At 50.2% G+C, this 19,784-nt stretch overlaps 1 protein-coding gene across 1 annotated transcript; it reads right to left on the bottom strand.

Moving 5' to 3' along the window:
- Window positions 1-17,256: 17,256 nt before the first annotated feature.
- Window positions 17,257-19,147, bottom strand: LOC136505666 (uncharacterized). Its single transcript, XM_066500826.1, has 4 exons — window positions 18,875-19,147; window positions 18,186-18,291; window positions 18,029-18,079; window positions 17,257-17,527 (listed from the first exon to the last, which is right to left on the bottom strand). The coding sequence occupies exons 1-3, from the start codon at window positions 18,994-18,996 to the stop codon at window positions 18,062-18,064; spliced, it is 246 nt and encodes an 81-aa protein (XP_066356923.1). The 5' UTR covers window positions 18,997-19,147; the 3' UTR covers window positions 17,257-17,527; window positions 18,029-18,061.
- Window positions 19,148-19,784: the final 637 nt, after the last annotated feature.

Raw genomic sequence — 19,784 nt, 5'->3', positions numbered from 1 at the left:
TGATCAAGGTGGAAAAGATCAAGACATAACTTGGCTTGATGGACCAGTTGCAAGCGTGAAGGGCAAGTTGAAGGCTTTGGAGTGATGGACCGCGTGATCTAACTTTGCATCGTTGCTAGGATTGAGTGGCATGGTAAGTTGAGTGGCTAATCCTTTAGAAAATGATTGTGAAAATGCTAACACACATACACTTGGTGGTGTTGGCACATTTACAAAGGAGATGAAGTTGGAGTTGATGTGGATCAACTCGGCGATGAAACAGAGGCGAAAAGGGTTCGAAACTTTATCGGCGGAGTGTCTGCCTGTAGAGTGGGGATAGTTCGATGGTGCCACCGACGCCCTGTATAGAAAAGATAGGGTTTCATAGAGTGCACCGAACGCTGGTCACGCAGTGACCGGACGCTAGGGTCCTGTGTCCGGTCAGTGGCAGCAGTGAAGGCGTAGGCGTCGGTCTTCGACCGGACACTAGGTCACTTCATGACCGGACGCTGGGTAGTTGTGTCCAGTCCTAGTGATGTGGTAGCATAGAGAAGAGGAGAAGTGACCGGACACTGATGTTGTGTCCGATCGTGACCGACCGGACGTGTCCGGTCACGAATTTTCACCTCTAGAAGCATACTAGAAGTGATCGGATGTTGGGTTCCTACGTTCGGTCAGTTTGAGCAGCTATGTTCGGTCATCACTTGACCATTGAGATCAAGCGACTGAGGTTGAATGGAGGCGACACATGGTGAGCATCCGTTGACCGGATGCTGAGGTCCTACTGTCCGGTCGATATGACCTGGCGCGTCCGGATCAACTTGAAAAACATCCAAGTGAAGGGGTAACGACTATTTTAGCCCATGGGGCTATAAATAGAAGGTGGTCTCTGGCCATGGCCTAGAGCTGAGCACCTCAGGGGACTCTTATGTCCATGCTTGTGAGTGCTTGGGAGCCCTCCATCTCACATATACTTGATAGTGATCATCCGATTGTGTGAGAGAGTGATTCTAGTGCGATTGCATCAGTGAGGTTGCATCGAAGTGGCACTAGGTGATCGAGCTTGCAAGACGGTGGTGCTTGTTACTCTTGGAGGTTGCCACCTCCTAGATGGCTTGGTGGTGGTCTCCAGTCGAAGCCCGCAAGAAGCTTGTGCGGTGCTCCAGGAGAAGAGCTTTGTGAGGGGCATTGTGCTCGCCCCGCGGGAGCCACGAAGAGCAACTCTAGTTGAGCGTAGTCATTGAGCTACCCTCACTTTTAGGGTAGGTTCTTGCGGTGCTTGATGTGAGGTCTTGGTGGGTGATGCCAATTAGCCACCGAACCACCAAGTGAGCGATCGACACAACGGGGACATAGCTTGTTGGCAAGCACGTGAACCTCGGGAGAAAATCACTGTGTCAACCTTGTTCTTCCCATTGGTTTGCAATCCCTTTACACAAGCTTGTGATTACTTTTATATACATTGTGGTTGTGTAGTTGCTCTAGTAATTAGTTAGCTTGTGTAGCTCGTGTAGCTCACTAGTTACCTTCTTGCTTGTGTAGCATAGAAGTAGCTCCCTTGCGTGATTAATTTGGTTTGTGTAACCTTGTTAGTCACATTGTTTAGTTTGTGTAACTAAGTATTTGCGCTCTCTAATTTGGCATTGGTTGCCTTGTTATTGAGCATTAATAGTGAGCTTAGTTGGCTTTGTGCTTTTGCATACTAGCATGTATAGGAGCTCCCTCATTGCTTGAAGTACTAGTGGCATAGGTTTGTGTGACCTTGCTCCTAGAATTGGTTAGGTGAGCTCTAGCTAGCCCGGCACCTTTGTTGCTTAATTAGGATCTTAGCGAGGTGCTAGAGAATATAGATAGAGGGGTGTAGTCTTGGCTATACCGATAGTTTTAATTCCAGCACTTGTTTTCGGTTAGTCAGCGCGATTAAGTTTTAGAAATGACTATTCACCCCCTCTCTAGTCGCCATCTCGATCTTACACCAGCCTGACCATTGAATAGTGTGGGGACACACATCCCAAGCGTGGTGGCCTAACCAGATGACCAGAGCCCTAGCCCAGATGGCCCTAGGGCCACTGGCCTTTGGATCATCGCATCCAGAGAGTGTCGTTCCCACAGCGCTTCTGACCACCCACCAACATCGCTAGGTACACCGGGGAAACTGAACCCCGGTATATGGCTTCAAAGACTTCATGGCTTGCCTACCGAGCTGGAGGAGTGGATGATGACAACTTCATCATTCAGGTATCTCCCCATCTGTGTAGGGGAGCAAGTTTGAGCATGCCTTGAATTCCTCCCGCCCAACAGCATCTGCGACTGGGCGGATCTCAAGAGGGTCTTTGTCAGAAATTTCTAGGGGACATATGTCCATCATGGGAATTCTTAGGACCTCAAGAGCTACCAACAGGAGCCCAGCGAGTCCCTACGGGATTACATCCACAGGTTCTCAAAACGGTGCAACTCCCTTCCTGATGTCATTGACACGGACGTCATCAGCGTGTTCTTCTATGGGACAACCTATGAGTCCTTGATCCATAAGCTCAGCTGTCTAAAGCCTCATACCACCTATGACCTGCTCGACATCGCCATGAACCATGCCTCCACATGAAGAGGTGGTTGAGGCGGTCTTCAGTGGCAGTTGGGACAAGGGCAAGGCCAAGCACAAGGACCAACACGAGGGCCCCTCCATGCAAAGGGAAAGAAAGAACAAGAAGGATTGGCGTCGACCAGCCAACCCCGCTTTGGTCGCCACAACCGATCATGCAGGCAAGCAGCCCTAGTAGGGCTAGCTCGACCACTTCGACAAACTCATGGAGAGTCCATGCACCAACCACGCCTACCCCGTCAAGCACCTCTACAAGGATTGTGAGCTCCTCAAGTGCTTTCTGCGATAAGCCGATAAGCCAAAGGAAGGGAAGGGCAAGGAGGAGGTGGCCAGGAAAGGAGGCATAGTGGGAAAGGGTGATGATGGCTTCCCTGACACTGAGGAATGCCTCATGATTTTGGGAGATCCAACGGCCATCCGCTCCAAGTGCCAGCACAAGGTACGCTATAGAGAGGCATGTGCCACCGAGATGGTCGTCCCCTCTTTCCTTAGCTTGTCAGACTCCCCGATTACTTTTGATCAAAGAGAACATCCTTCCAATGTCACCCGACCAGGTCGCTACCCGCTCGTTGTTGACCCCATCATCCACAAGAAGCACCTTACCATGGTGCTAATGGACTGAAGGCAGCGGCCTCAACATTCTCTACGTCGATACCCTCGACGCCATGCGCATCCCTCAGTCAAAGCTCTGCCCAGTGAGCTCTCCCTTCCATGGCGTGATCTTAGGGATGCAGGCGTACCCACTTAGGCAGATCGACTTGCCCATCACATTTGGCAATTGAGCCAATTTCTGCTTGGAGGTCCTCACCTTCGAGGTGGTGGGCTTTCCAGGGTCCTACCACGCCATCTTGGGGCAGCCATGCTATGCCAAGTTCATGGTGATCCCCAACTACACCTACCTCAAGTTGAAGATGCCAGGACCAAATGGCATCATCACCATGGGTAGCACCTTTTTGCATGCCTACACGTGCGACCGTGAGCTTTACAAGCTCGCAACGGCCATCATCAACTCCGCCGAGCTCCCAGACCTTGGGAATTCGTCAACACCAGTAGCCCCAGACTGCAACGAGCCAACCTCCTTGAGTACCTTCCACAAAACCGAGGAAACCAAGGCAGTGTGGATCGACCCCACCTACCCGACCAAGATAGTGTGGATCAGGACCAAGCTCTAGGCCAAATAGGAAAGTGAGCTCACCAACTTTCTATGCGCCAATGACGATGTCTTCATGTAGAAATGTTCTGACATGTCGGCCATACCAAATGAGGTTGCCGAGCATGCATTATGCCTCATCTCAGGCTCGAATCCCACCAAGCAACGCTTGCATCGCTTTGATGATGAGAAACGTAGGGCCATAGTTGAGGAGATCACCAAACTCCTAGCAGTCGTGTTCATCAAAGAGGTATACCACTCCGACTGGCTAGCTAATCCTATTCTTGTGAAAAAGAAGACCGGGAAATAGAGAATGTGTGTTGATTATACTAGCCTCAACAAGGCATGTCCAAAGGACCATTTTCCTATGCCACGCATAGACCAGATAGTCGACTCCACCTTGGGATATGAAATCCTCTCCTTTCTGGATGCCTACTCAGGCTACCACCAGATCACCATGAAAGAATCTAACCAGGTCGCGACTTCATTCATTACCCCGTATGGTTCGTACTACTAACTAACCATGCCTTTTGGTTTGAAGAACGCCGGCGCCACCTATCAACAGGTGCATGCAGCGATGCTTCGCCAACCAAATCGACCCGCTCGACTAGCCTGACCATGTCGAGTAGCCAAAACCAACAATCGCCATCTATGTAGATGATGTAGTGGTGAAGATGGCTCAAGCTAGTAACCTAATTACAAATTTGGCCACAACATTCGCAAACCTCTGAAGGTTCAATATCAAATTGAATCCCAAAAAATGTGTTTTCGGAGTTCCAAATGGTAAGCTCCTTGGATACATCATGTCTGAGCGTGGCATCGAAGCCAACCCCAAAAAAATCATGGCCATCTCCAACATGTGCCCAATACATAATGTGATGGGCGTACAGAGGCTCACCGACAGTTTGGCCGCCCTAAGCCAGTTCATCTCCCAACTAGGGGAACGGGGGATGCCTCTCTATCAACTTCTCAAGAAGATAGACACATTTGTCTAGATAGAGGAGGCACAACAGGCTTTGGAAAGCCTCAAAGCATCACTAACGTCAGCCCCAGTCCTCATCACTCCCAAATGGGGAGAACCCCTCCTCCTCTACATTGCGGTGAACAACCACATTATGAGCGCTGCCCTCATCGTCGAAAGTTAGGAGCCAGGATGCCCCTTGAAGGTTCAATGACTGGTGTACTTCGTCGGTGAGGTACTCTCTAACGCCATGGCTTGATACCCCCTAGGTGCAGAAGCTTCTGTACGCCATGCTGATGGCAACCCGGAGCTCCTGCACTACTTCACCGACCATGAGGTCATGGTCATCACCTCGTACTCGCTGGGAGACATCATCCACAACTATGATGCCATGGGACAAATCTCCAAGTGGGTTCTTGAGCTCACAGGTCACAACATTAGGTATGTCCCTTGCACCACTATCAAGTCTCAGGCTCTCACCGACTTCATCATTGAATGGACGAAAGTCTAGCTCTCGACCCTGGATGTCACCCATGAGTACTAGACAATGTACTTCGATGGGTCAGTTATGGTGCCTGGCTCAGGGGCTAGAGTGGTTCTGATCTCCCCGGATGGGAGCAGGCTTCACTACACGATCCATCTCCATTTTTTAGCCTCAAACAACACCACGGAGTACTAGGCCCTCATCAATAGACTATGTATCACCGTTGAGCTTGGCCCTACACGGCTTATATGTCCATGGTGACTCGAAGTTGGTCATCGACCAAGTCATTAAGGAGTCCACCTGCAAGATCCCTCTCATGGCAGCATACTACCAGTAGCTGCGCAAGCTCAAGGACAAGTTCTGTGGGATCAACTGCATCATGTCCCCTAAAAGGACAATGATGCCACCGATTTCCTCACAAACTTGACTGCTAGGCAGGTTCCACCTCTAGATGGGGTCTTCATCAATGATCTCCATGAGCCATCTGCCCATGTTCTGGAGGATCCGATCCAAACACACTTCGACACCAATCTAGCACTCGGGGGCTTCGACCTCCCGACGTACCCCGACCCCAACCAAGTGCTCAGGGGCTCTGACCTGGGCGCCTCCATGACAATGTTGACCACCAACATCGTCGTGGTGGCACTTGATCAGGCTGACTGGAGAGCACCACTACTCGCCTAACTCCTCGAGGAGGTTCTCCCACTAGAAAGGACTAAAGCATGATGAATCACTCGACGCGTCAAGATGTTCGTCACCATCGGTGATGAACTTTACAAGCGAAGCCAATGGGAGTACTCATGAAGTGCATTCTGACCGACCAAGGAAAACAGCTCCTCCTCGTGGTCCATGCTAGAATCTGTGGACATCTCGTGGCCTCAAGGTCGCTAGTCGGGAAAGCCTTTTGCCAAGGTTTTTACTAGCCCACTACGCTGCGAGATGCAGAGGAGGTTATCCGCAGGTGTGAAGGATGCTAGTTCTATGCTCAGCAAACTCATCTGCTGGCACAGGAGCTTCAGACCATCCCTATCACCTGGTCATTCGTGGTCTGGGGCCTCGACATGGTCAGACCCCTCAAAAAGGCCCTAGGTAGCTTCACTCACGTGCTCGTAGCGATGGATAAAATCACCAAGTGGATAGAGGTGAAGCCCATCACCAATATCCACTCGGAAGAGGCGGTCAAGTTCTTCCTTGACATCATCTATCGGTTTGGTGTTCCAAACTATATCATCACCGACCATAGAACAAACTTCACCAGGAAGAAGTTCCTGGACTTCTATGATGGATACAGCATCAGGATCGATTGGGCCTCGGTTGGGCACCCGCGTACCAACAGTTAGGTCGAGCAGGCCAATGGCATGGTCCTCTAAGGACTCAAGCCCCGCATCTTCGACCAACTCAAGAAGTATGTCGGGCGATGGGTGGTAGGGGTTCCAGTGATCCTCTAGAGCCTAAGAACGTTGCCAATCCAGTCCACAGGGTTCACCCCTTTCTTCCTTGCATATGGAGCCAAAGCAGTGTTGCCCTCCGACCTCGATCACGATGCCTCAAGAATAAAGGCCTTCGACCAAGACTGAGCCATGGAGGCTCAGTAGGATGCAGTCGACCTACTCGAGGAGGCTCGTGAGATGACTGTCATCCACTCTGCTCATTACCAGCAAACTCTCCGCATGTACCATGAAAGAAACATCAGGGGGAGGATCCTCTAGGTCGGTGACCTTGTACTCCAAAGGACCCAGTCAACCAAAGAGAAACATAAACTCTCTCCACCATGGGAAGGACCCTACATGGTGACTGAGGTGATCGGGCCGGGCGCCTACCGACTGAAGGATGACAATGGCAACATTCTCACCATCACATGGAACATCGAATAGTTATGTCATTTCTTCCCTTAAAACTCGGTCTTATCGTTCTCTTTCCATTCAACATTTGCTCCTATAGCACCCCAACCCGAGCACTCTCGGCCTAGATCGCTCTAGGGCTCCACGAGGGTTCGATACCACCCTCCTCTTTTACTATCATATAGTAATACTTTTCACCCAAACAAAAGGGCATCGTCCAAATGAAAGGGCATTCCATTCCTTTGATTACCCTATGTAACTTGCCTTTTAACCTCCTGACCGATCACACCCTGCTATGACCTATGGTTATGAGCAACTGAGCCTCACGAGCCATGCCCAGGTTCTTAAGGTTATAGCCTATGGGTCAATGGGCAAGTGCAAAAAAGAAAGGACAAAAAACAAAGCTACGCTAGGGTAAAAACAAGGGCGGATGGGACAAGCTTCCCCTCATGAGTGATTTCATCGAAAAACAAACTTAGAATATTCATGAATGTAAAAGTTGTTCACATGGGGGCTCCCCCATGAACTCATCTCTTATATAAACTGACTATTTCTACTCTAAACTCTATTATGGCCTCCCGGCGGCATCGGTGGACGATACGGTCGACAAGGACGAAGGCAGCTCGCTTTCGGTCGGGACGATGTTCGGCTCTGTTGGGGGTGGCATGATGCTCGCCTCTGACCTAGTATCCACTCCCTCCACAGGCTGGATGACATCTTCTCGGCGCATGTCTTCAGCCACGGACGAACGACGAGCCTCCATCACCCACTGCGTGGTGACTTGCTCGGCGACCATCTATGAATGTGGCACCAAACTCTCCCCAGCGCATGGATTTTGTCTATGCTCCACCATCGGCATATCCTCTATAGATCACCGTGAAGTCTAGATTGGGGTGATGGGTCACCACTAAGGTCAGCACCCCCATCGTTCCATAGAACATGCTATCGGAGATGAGTGCCTGAACTTCATTTGGGACCTCCACCAGCTGCACGACAGGTGTACTGGTGCTCGGTCCCTGACTCAAACACCTCAGAGATGACCACCTACATGATGTCATGAATCTGGTTGAGCTCCCCCTTGAGAGCGCATCACTCCTCAAGGGACTAGGGCTAGTGCCTCCATGCCCTGACCGACTACCGCTTTGACCATCTCTAGCTCTTGCTCCAAAGAGTCGATCTTTCCACCCAGTTCTAGAAAAAGACAACAAATTCAGAAGCAAAGGAAAGGAAAAAATCAAGGCATCAACCGAGGGTGGAATAGATACGTACCAAGGCGGCCACTTTCAAGAATGGAGAGCCCCTCCTCTTGCTGAGTCACCCTATCAAGCAGTCGAGCGTTCGACTCCTCTGCCCTGAGCATCTGCCCCTGGAGCGCAACCACTTCTTGTTCGGTGTTCGACCGGGCCTTACGCTCCACCTCTAGAGCCTCCAAGGACTTCTAAATCATCACCTCATTCTCCGCCAAGTGGACGTTCGCTGTGTCAAGTTCTCGCTTGGCAGCAGTCGCCCACTCAACTGCACATAGCTCCACCGCTCGTGCTCCTGTCACCTCGGCCGCTTGGTCTTGGGACTCATGGTGGGCAAACTCCAGCTGGTGCCTAAGCTCATCGACCCATCGTGATGCCGTTGTGTCCTGCTCCATCTGACCATGCTCCTCCTGAAGAAATTAGGACTTATGGATCGACATCATCTCTAGATCCTGTGAGACAAGAAGCAGGCATACTAAGACAATCATTAAAAGGCCAAGGAGTCAAGGACAACACCAAAAATGCAGAGAACTTACCACTACAACACATGGCAGGTCAACTATCATAGTCTGATGAACGAGCTCAACCCTCTCCAAGGCCTCCTTGAGCCTCGCCTTGGTAAGGGCGAGATCGGACTCCATCGATAGTCCTCTCTCCCTGAGCAGGTGCTAGAGCTTCACCTCCTCCTCATCATGAAGGACAAATCAGGCCTTTCCTAGCTAGCCGGGGCAAGGCCAAACAAGCTCGCAGGTCACCCCCACATGCTAGAAGTCCAGCCATCGCTGTATCATGCGATGATCGGATCATCACTGGCTCTCGAAACGGCAGGATGGCCGGTGGCTCCACCCTGGTATCTTCCTCACCGGAGAAGGGGATGTCCACCGCTAGTACTCCATGCCTCGCCGGTAGATGCACTACCTCTGGCCTGGCCGTGATTCCTCCCGACCCCTCCACTCTAACTAGGCGGGTGAATGGTGCGCTCCTCCGCTGGGCGAGGTAGGGAGCCCAATTTCCCTCTGCTTCTCCTCTGCAAATGTTGGAGGAGGGACCGTGAGAGTCACCTCCGACCCGACCTCCGCCATCACCATGGGGATCGCCACCATCATAGCCACTGCCACTACCACCATTCTCACGATCGACCAAGAAGACGCAACCTCTAGTGGGGAAGGTCGCGCCACCGCCAACCTACTTCCCTCACCGCTTATTGCGACCCACTGTAGGCTGGGTCTCCACTCTTCTTGCACTAGAGGTGGGGAGATTCCCAGTCCCACCAGCCCCTAGCCGCTGTCAAACAAGCGCACGTTAATCACACTCAAAAACTCAACTATGAGAACAAAAAGGAGCATGAATGCATACCTAGACAAAAGCGGCAGAGCCCTAAAGCCTCGACCAGCTGACGATGAGCCAACTGGACGAGGACCACTCACGGGTCACAACCCATGCCCCCTCACATAGACCGAGGGAGGGGCCAACCCGGACAGTCCCCGATCAGCCCATGAACACTCGTGACTGCCAGCTCATGGCAAAACCATCGGAGCAACTAGCGGGGCATCCCCCCATTGGGGGTCATGCACACGCGCTGACCCCGAAGGTGTAGGGGAACGATCACATCCACTTGACCGACTGGTGTGCTCCACCACACTCGGAGTAGGGAGGCACAGAGCCAACGACGCCTCCAAAGGGCACGATGACTACGCCTACTTTTCCTCTTGTTCAAGGGTGGTGTCTTCACTCGCAACATGCTTCCTCGACTCAGGAACATCACCGTGCGTCTCCACATCACGCCCACCACTGACGGACGTAGCCACGGGCTCACGGTGCTCCACTGAGGTGACAACAGTGCCCCTTGACTTCTTCATCCTCTAAGGCACTTGTGTCATCACCCATCTCTGTGGGCTCCTCCAACTCGAGCTCTGCCTCCACGTCACTCCGGCTCTCGCCCCCTGGACCCGCCGATTGATCTCCTTCTCCTTATCAAATCTCCTCTGGGCCTTTTCAGCTTTCTTCTTCTTCTTAGCAAGCCCTGCCTCCCTCTAGGGCAGCTTGGAAGATGCGGTCAGGATTTATATGCCTGATGAGTCCCTTCAAAATGGGCAACTTCAAAATCAAACAAAACATCAAAACGAGAAGGAAAAGGTTACAAAAAGGGGGGCATACCAAGTTGGATAGCTTCGCGGCATGAAGGGGACAAGGCATCCCTTCGAGGGAGTCTTTATCCCTCAACTGTAGCACCCGATCGAGATGACTCCTAGACTTCATCATTTGGTAGCTCCTTCGGCAACGCACGGTCGGGATCCACCTGGGCCTAGAGTATTCCCACATCGGCCATGTTCTTTCTGCCAACATGGGCGACCCACGTGGTGAAATAAGGTATGGAAGACCCGCAACCCATCGAGGCCATGTTGCACAAGCCTCTGAAGCTCCATCTCGATAACCTCCAACTTGTTCTACCGACCTGATGGGACCCCACTGACCAGCTTTCCCTCCTCTCCGCCTTTTTCCTAGTAAACATCAGGAATGGTGCTTCCACTGGGTTCCTGATGTAGAACAACTCAACATGCCACCGTCGGTTGGAGTCATAGGAGGAGTATGCAGGGTAGGGGACCAACGACTTTGGCTTCTTCTACAAGGCGAATCCCCCAACCGGCGCGACTCTGGGTGGCTTCCCCTCGGATAGGTCTCGCCTGCTGACAATCCACTAGAAGAGGTCCACGTGCGGCTCCATCCTAAGGAAGGCCTCGTAGACGGTGACAAAGCTGGCGATATGTAGTACCCCAGTCGGGTTGAGGTGCTGCAGCTCCAGGCCCCACTCGTTGAGGAGCCCGTGCAAGAACCAGTGCGTGGGATACCCAAGCCCACGCTCATGGAAGGCGAGGAAGGAGATGACCTCATCGGCCTGGGGTTGCGGAATAACTTCTCTTAGCGCAGGAGCCCTCCAATGTGCCACCTCCTTCTATGGGAGCAACCCCTTCTCGGTGAAGGCGGTCAGCACCTCCTCTTCCATGTTGGAAGGCCTCCAGTTCGACATCGCGCCTTGAATTTACGAATGAATCTATGAGTTCTCCTCTCCCTCGCTATACCCTCCTCTCTCCTAGAAACCGCCATGGCACACGAATAGACTTGGCGAAAAGGAAGAAGGAGGAACATCAGCGGTTGAAGGAAGGCGAAAGAATGGGAGAAAAATCCTCTCTCTTCCCCCTATTTAATGCGAAAAGGCATGCGGTGGGACATGGCCCTGGCTGATGGGACACGCCCTACCCGATGAAACATCACCCAGTTAGCAGGACGTGGCCTAGGCAGGGCCCACCACTACCACAACCCAGGCACGGGAAATAAGGCGCAACGTCATGCAAACAATCCTCCGCCTTCCCAGGTAGGATTTGGAAGGGCCCACCAATGGAATATCCATCGAGGAGAGGCCAACGGGTCACCCGAGTCGATCGGACAGCTCAGGCGACTGCCGAGAGATCGGTAAGGAGTAGCAGGATGCCTCATGCGGGTTATGCCGATCCCATCTTGAACGATGGACACGGATCCCATTTGGACATATCCGATAGGAGCTCCCTAGACCCATCACACAAGCCATCGAAGGTAACCTTACCAAACCCCCTTTTTTGTTTTCTAGTGCATAGTCATTCATTCACCTATTCTCATGCATGCAATCATACATTTATCCATACATTCATCCCATACATCCATGCATTGCATATGCAGTTGTTGCATCACAACACTTCGTGTTGCATCACGAAGCGGTAGTCGCCTCATTCGATATGAGCGACGACAGATTGAGGTTCAAAGGCTGGCCCGCAAAGGGCTCGAGGCTGCCTCACATCAAATAGAGCCAAGGGAGAAAATGCAAATGAGTCCAGCGTCCCTCGCTTGATCCGCTCAGAAGCAGACAGGGTCATCTCGACCTTCTTGTTCGCTCCTGACCTTGAGCCATGCCCATAGAATCTCCATCGAGGGGAGGCCAGCAGGACACCAGAGTCGGTCTCCAGAATGGCTCGAGCATCTGCCAGGAGGCGGGTTAAGGAGCAGTGGAATGCCACATGAGGGCTATGTTGACCTCGTTACAAATGACGAACCCAGATTCCACTCGGACATATCCGTTATTAAGCTCACCGAGCGCGTCACTCGAGCCATCGAGGCAAGCAACATTTACTCAACCCCTCGGTTGTGGAAACCACGGATAGGGTAACGCATGAAACTAGACCGACCCCTCGCCATGCCCGACACTTGGGTTGGCACCTGACGATTGGGTTGGCGCTCTGTCTTGTCCGACCCCTCGACCGTGCCGGACACTTGGGTTGGCGCTCCATCTCGCCTGACCCCTCGGTCGCACCCAACACTTGGGGTTGTGCCCGATGCTTGGGTTGGCGCTCCATCTTGCCCGACCCCTCGAACACGCTCGACACTTGGGGTTGGCGCCCGACACTTGGGTTGGCGTTTCGTCTCGCTTGACCCCTCAGCTGTGCTCGACACTTGGGGTTGGCTCCTGACACTTGGGTTGGCGCTCCGTCTCGCCCGACCCCTCTGCCGCGCCTAATGGTTGGGTTGGCGCTCCATCTCGCTCGACCCCTCAGCCACGCCCGACGCTTGGGTTTGCGCTCCATCTCGCCCGAGCCCTCAGCCGCGCCTGACACTTGGGGTTGGTGCCCGATGCTTGGGTTGGTGCTTCATCTCGCCCGACCCCTCGGCCATGCCCAACACTTGGGGTTGGTGCCCAACACTTGGGTTGGCGCTCTATCTCGCCCGACCCGTCGGCCACACCCGATGCTTGGGTTGCCGCTCCGTCTCGCCCGACCCCTCGGCCACGCCCAGCACTTGGGGTTGCCACTCGATACTTGGGTTGGAGCTCCGTCTCGCCCGACCCCTCGACCACGCTCGACACTTGGGTTGGCGCTCCATCTCGCCCGACCCCTCGGCCGCGCCCAACGGTTGGGTTGGCGCTCCATCTCGCTTGACCCCTCAGCCATGCCCGACGCTTGGGTTGGTGCTCCATCTCGCCTGAGCCCTCAGCTGCGCCCGACACTTGGGGTTGGCATCCGACGCTTGGGTTGGTGCTCCATCTCGCCCGGCCCCTCGGTCGCTCCCGACACTTAGGGTTGGCGCCCGACCCTTGGGTTGGCGCTCCATCTCGCCCGACCCCTCGGCCACGCCCAACACTTGGGGTTGGTGCTCCATCTCGCCCAACCCCTCGGCCTCGCCCGACACTTGGGGTTGACGCCCGACATTTGGGGTTGGCGCCCGATGCTTGGGTTGGCACTCCGTCTCGCCTGACCCCTTGGCCTTGCCCGACACTTGGGGTTCTCGCCCGACACTTGGGTTGGCACTCCATCTCGCCCAACCCCTCGGCCAAGCCTGACACTTGGGGTTGGCGCTCCGTCTCGCCCGACCCCTTGGCCTCTCCCGGCACTTGGGGTTGGCGCCCGATGCTTGGGTTGGCACTCCGTCTCGCCTGACCCCTTGGCCTCACCCGACACTTGGGGTTGGCGCCCGATACTTGGGTTGGCGCTCCATCTCGCCCGACCCCTCGGCCACGCCCGATGCTTGGGTTGGCGCTCCGTCTCACCCGACCCCTCGGCCACGCCCGACACTTTGGGTTTGCGCTCTGTCTCGTCCGACGGTGACCCACGATCTTACACCCACGGGGTGCGTTCGTGAAACAAGTGTAAACAACCCCTTCACGACTTCACAAAAGTCCCAAAAGGGCTTGGGGCTCCTGTCGGGTTCATAAACCCGGGGTCCCCAATGGGCCCGCTTCCTAGCAAAATGGGACTCCCGGACCAGCCCAGATACCTAATGATAGGCCGGGAGAACAATCCGGTCCCCGACCGAAAGGCCTGGCCAAGGTAGGGACATAGTCCGACTCTGACCTCCTTTTTCGACCAGAGATACGCCGGACCTCTGTTCGCGGCTCTTCCCCGACCGACACAGTCGGGGCCGACTGGGAACGACCGACTGGGGACGCTCGCTCGGTAAGGGCCCAGGTATCAGGCGGATCAGATAAGGTAAGGCACTCAAGTGAAACCGTAATACCGAGGACCATACCCTGCCATACCCTGCGCACCTGTAGGACAGTGCTACTAGGCCATGCTAGATGGGCACTATGCAACCTTCTAGGCGTGTCAGAACACAAACAGTATTGTAGGCGCCGACGTTTGCCATACCAGGCGAACACGGTAAAGCCTGCCACATGCATATGGACATAAACAGTATTGTGGGCACCGACGACCGTCTCGTACCTGACAGCGTGGGCAACAAGACTAGGTAGCACACGTATACATTCTCTCTCTTTCTCTGACTTGTAAGAGCCCATCCCCTTCGACTGTAAAAGGGGATGAGCTCTCTCCTTAAAAGGGATCTAAGGATTCTGACTCGGGTTCTCTGGCTCTCCTAAAAAAGAGAAGTTAGACGATTCGAGCACTCAAGGACCCGAGAACTCGAATAGCTCAATAGCTCTAGAACTCTAAAGCTACACAGAGCATACACTCCAATACTTAGCGCATGTTAGAACCCCCGTCACTCTCGGCCCTTCGGTTCAGAGTCTGACCAGGCCTTTAACACCCCCTTCTAATTCCTACTCGTTTGTAACCCCACAGCAAACTTCGAGCACCTGGCTCAGGAATAATGTCACCGGCCGACTGAAACTGGACGTAGGGCACGTTGCCTGAACCAGTATAAATCTTGTGTCATTGAGTGCTAGACCACATCCGATCACAACGCACGACAAAACTATAAATATTTACTTGTTGGTCACTTTTCGCACCTACAGGGATCCTCTCTCGTCTATTCTATTAAGTCTAGTAGCTGATATATTGGCAATTCTCATATCTTGAGCTAAAGCTAACATGCAATTTAGGGGTTTAATACTGAGTTTGGTGGAGGATGGTCTCTCAATACTGTAGTATGCGGATAACACTATACTCTTTATGGAAAATAGTTTACAGGAGGCCAACCACTTCAAATTGGTACTATGTGCCTTTGAAAAGTTATCCGGTGCTAATCTAAAGATCATTTTTTTAAAAAGCTAACTCTTGTGCTTTGGTGCAACTAAAGATAAGAGCACGTTTTATGCTGAGCTGTTTGGGTGTAAAAAAGAGAATTTTCCTTTTGGGTATTTAGGAATACCAATGCATTATCGTAAAATCCTGAATAAAGATGGGATGTTTATTGAAGAGAGATTCCTAAAAAAAAACTAGAAAATTAGAAAGACAAGATGTTGTCAGTTGATGGAAGGCGTTTTGATTAGTTCGGTGTGATGTCCTTTCTAGCAATTCCTAAAGAAATCCTTAAAAAGTTGGACTATTATATATTTAGATTTTTTTTGGCAATGTGATAAACATAAAAAGAAATATAGACTCACTAAGTGGAGCATTCTGTTTTTACCAAAATGCTTGTGGGGTTTAGGAATCTTGAACTTAGAAACTCAGGATAAATGTATTCTAAGTAAGTGGATTTTTAAGTTACTATAAATGAAGAGGGACTTTTACCAAAGTGCACTAAAAAATCTGAAGAACAAACTTTGTCACAAGTAGTAAAACAACCCGACATCACACAATTTTGGGCCGGTCTAATGGAAATCAAAGAACAATTCTTAGAAAGGGGAAAATTTAAAGTTTACAATGGTTAACAAACAAGATTTTTGGAAGACTGTTGGGTAGAAAATGGGACTTATGCCTATTGCCTACCCTTCGCTTTAAAGAAAAGTTAGAAACAAGAATGTCACAGTTTCTCACGTACTAAGTACAATGGACCTTGTGAGTGACGGGCCAGGCAGGCCCAAAGCTTCATGTCATGCTGACTGGGTACAAATCATGGATGGGCTTTGATAACACTGGTGGCCTAGTGGGCCTTAGTCTTCGCTGTTTGTCATGGCCCATTTCGCCAATACTGCTACAGAGCTTAACGCAGTCCTAAAAAAAGGGCTTAACGCACATCCACGGCTCGTATCATGGAATGGATGAATGCAGTATTTGTTTTGAAACATGTGCAGCATATCCTTCGTATTTATTAGGCCAATCTCAATGGATTTCAACAAAGTGTCTTGGCATTAAATATGCTGACATGACACTGTATTAATAAAGAGAGATGATAAAAGTTTCACGAGAGTAGAGAGTTTCGTGGGATAAAATTTTTCTACACTTTTTTCAAAATATGTGCGTGTTGGAAATTGGGTCATAAAACCTCCACCGAGACCAGCCTTACCTATCTCCAATTTCCAAAAATACAGATTTTGTTTTGTTTTGAAACATGTGCAACATCTGCCTCAAAATAAGTATCGCTATGATATTCGCATCAATCAAACTTTCTTAAGGTTCATAAAAAATATGAGCAACATTTGTATCTCCAAATAAATTTATTATAAAAATAGATTTAATGATTATCTAATGATACATTATATATTATAAATAGAAAAATTATTTCCTACTCCTATGGTGTAGTTACTCCTATGTATATATCTTTAGATTTAGGGTATATATGAGCCGACGAAGTGTATGTTGATGAAGTATATGATCATACTAGACCATTTATAAATATTAATATTTTCTTGTATATTTAGTCAAAATTTAAAAGTTAAAAAGTGTTACTCCTCAGAGAAAGTATTTAGTAGAACTCGGCAAGTGAGCTGCCAATTATATTAATAAAGTAGTGTCCAGACCACCAGACTGGACAAGTAACGGCCTAAGACAACATCTACCACGACAAATGAAGACAACTCTAGCAACAACACGCTCACAACATGCGGCACCAACAACACCATCACAACAATATTGGATGACACAGACTTGGTCTATCAATTCTCTGCAACTATAGAATAGTACTAAGATTAAAACGGCCGATGTAAAGTGCATCGATTGTTCAGCATTTTATATACCAAAGCTTGATTGTCAATGCTATCAGCAAATGGAACATGTCCAAACATATGAGAATTTCCATGGGATGCTTGATGATGTCAAGGGGGAAAAAAGAAAGAAAGAAGGATCCAGCAGAATTCAGTAACTGTACACAAACCTGTGTGAACTATGAAGTGGGGTAAAACCCTGAATACAAATGCTGCCAGACTACTGGTGTTCATAAAATATATACTTTGTTCATTTATACAACACAAACTTGTAACTGCAAAGTTGGGCAGTCTATGGGATAGCGCATGTACAGTATAGCCGATGGTAAAACGCATGTACACTTCACTGGCATAACTAGACAATCACAGTGCATCCTGTCAGAAATTAGTCGCAATCAATTTTCTGTTCGCCATCAAAAGTCTGCAAGAATGGTAGGAAGAGTATGCGAGTGAGACAAGGTTTAACACCACATTTAAAACAAAGAGCAGAGAATAAAACTAGTACTCAGTACCTAATAAGCCTACCAGATATCCCTGGTTCTATGAGAACATCAAGCAAAACGTATTTTGCTACTAGAAAATTTTCAATCTATTACAACAGGAAAGAAAGTAAATCAAGAACAGCAGAGGAACTAATGTTCTATAATTCATCGATTAAGCCAACAATTTCAGCTATAAATGCTCTGAAATTCATAGACACCTGATAACTTTGCATTTTGTTTATTCTGAATCTCAAATACTTCCAGTACCTTTTTATACTCCATTTCAGCATGCCAAATATTAGTAAATTCAGAAAAGGAAAACACATGCTTAGATACACAATGGCTGTCACAATTATGCCTAAGACAGATTGCCGTAAGATACCAGAGACCACATTACAGCATGCAAATGGAAGCAGTTGAGTATGATTGTCCATACTTACACGCTGAGGGATGCAAATCAACAGAAATGAAAGTTATGATCCCATCTGCCACTGTACCAGTCAAAAGATTAGAAGATTAATACTTGCAACAGAAAGAAAGGAAAGTTCTGCAAGGTCTTAAATTTACTCCAGCCTAGTCAGTGGAAATAATGGTTACCTTAAGAACCGGCTCTCCTCCTTGGTTTGATGTCTTGGATTCCTTCATTGCTTTCATCTGTGCTTTGGCTGCCCTTCCAGCTGCTGACTTCTCATACTCCTGCTGTCTGCAGTTGAAAAAAAAGAGTCATAAATAGAACCAAGCTACTTCAGATCGAATAATCTACGAACAAAGAATAAAATATAAATCTTTGCAATCTATATAGTAATAGTCTACTCTTTGTCCTAAAGCCTTGTGCTCTCCAATTGTGGTCGTGATTATTTAGTTAACTTTTAAGGGCCACATAATGATTCCTCTCTCAATGACACCTGAGGCAGAATTCGTGGATTCCCTCCCTATCCAAGCTAAAATCAATGGCAATTGGTGCCCGACTGACCAAGAGGTACGAGCAGGATCTCGATTCAATTCGATTCAGGAAGGCGGCCATCAGAATCTGATTCGATCAAGGGGCCACTCAATCCAACGTCCTGGAGTCGGGGGGCCCAATCAAATTCCCAAATGCGATAAACCCTCAACCCGAGCGCGTCCAGCGGATCAACCCAGAACCAAGTCAGCCAACCTTTGGAATGGAACTACAGTATATTCGTGCCCAACAACCAACGGGAGGAACGCCCCCATGATATTATCTATCTAATCCTGCGCGGCCGGCCGGCGGCCCGGGAGGATGGTTGGGACTTTGAGACGGTTACCTCCTCTGCGCGGCCTCGGCGGCCTTGGCGCGGGCGTCCTGCGACTCGCGCCGGTCCGCCTCCGCCCGCCGCTCCTGCTCCGCCGCCTGCGCCGACCCGCCGAAACACGGGCACTGCCCCATCCGCCTCCCTCCCTCCCTACCTTGGTTTGCTCGTCGCTGGCAGCTCAGCTGGCGTCTGATTTCGTGGTGCTCGGTTTGTTTCTTCTTTACTCGAGCTGCTTGCTTTGGGGATATACGAAGGAATCAGGGGGCGGATGCAGTGCAGCCGTGCGGGGCGGGGATGTGTGTGCGCACGGGCAGGCAGCGAACCCAACCCAAAAAGGAGGCCCCGTCGAGGCTGCGGGATGCCGCGTGGGCCCGTCGCACAGTAGGCGGTTAGTTTGGTTTGACCACTGAATTGAACGGCATACTGTTTTTTTAGTTCGAAAAACCGCAGAGGATATACATCAATTCGGACCATCCATTCCTAACCTGCAAAATTAGGTGAGTACCATTAAAAAATCCAATCTTTAGAAAAATATCGTTGAAAGATTGAATGGTAGAAAAATACCATTGAAAGGTTCCTCCCTTTAGCATTTTAGCACATCCGTTAACTCCAATTGGAGATTCATTTGAGCAGTCTTCACACCATATTCTAAAATCAAACATGTAAAAAAAAATAGCAAACATTGAGAAGCCCTTCAGACCTGATGACTGCAGCATATATGCTGTCGTCTAGCCCAAGCGCCTAGGATATAACACTCTCATCAAGGTAGACATATATATAACAGAAATTTCAGCACGGTTTCTCTAGATATTTCAGCATGGTTTCTCCAGAAGTTTCAGTATGGTTTCCCTAGAAATTACAAATATATATAAGACCACAGTTCACACACTAAAGTGCTAATATAGCTAATTCATCTACTCAA

This window comes from Miscanthus floridulus, chromosome 14, assembly GCF_019320115.1.
Source record: "Miscanthus floridulus cultivar M001 chromosome 14, ASM1932011v1, whole genome shotgun sequence".
In the NCBI taxonomy this organism is placed as follows: domain Eukaryota; kingdom Viridiplantae; phylum Streptophyta; class Magnoliopsida; order Poales; family Poaceae; genus Miscanthus; species Miscanthus floridulus.
The sequence above is the reverse complement of the archived record's forward strand: the minus strand, read 5'-3'. Positions and strand labels throughout refer to the sequence as shown.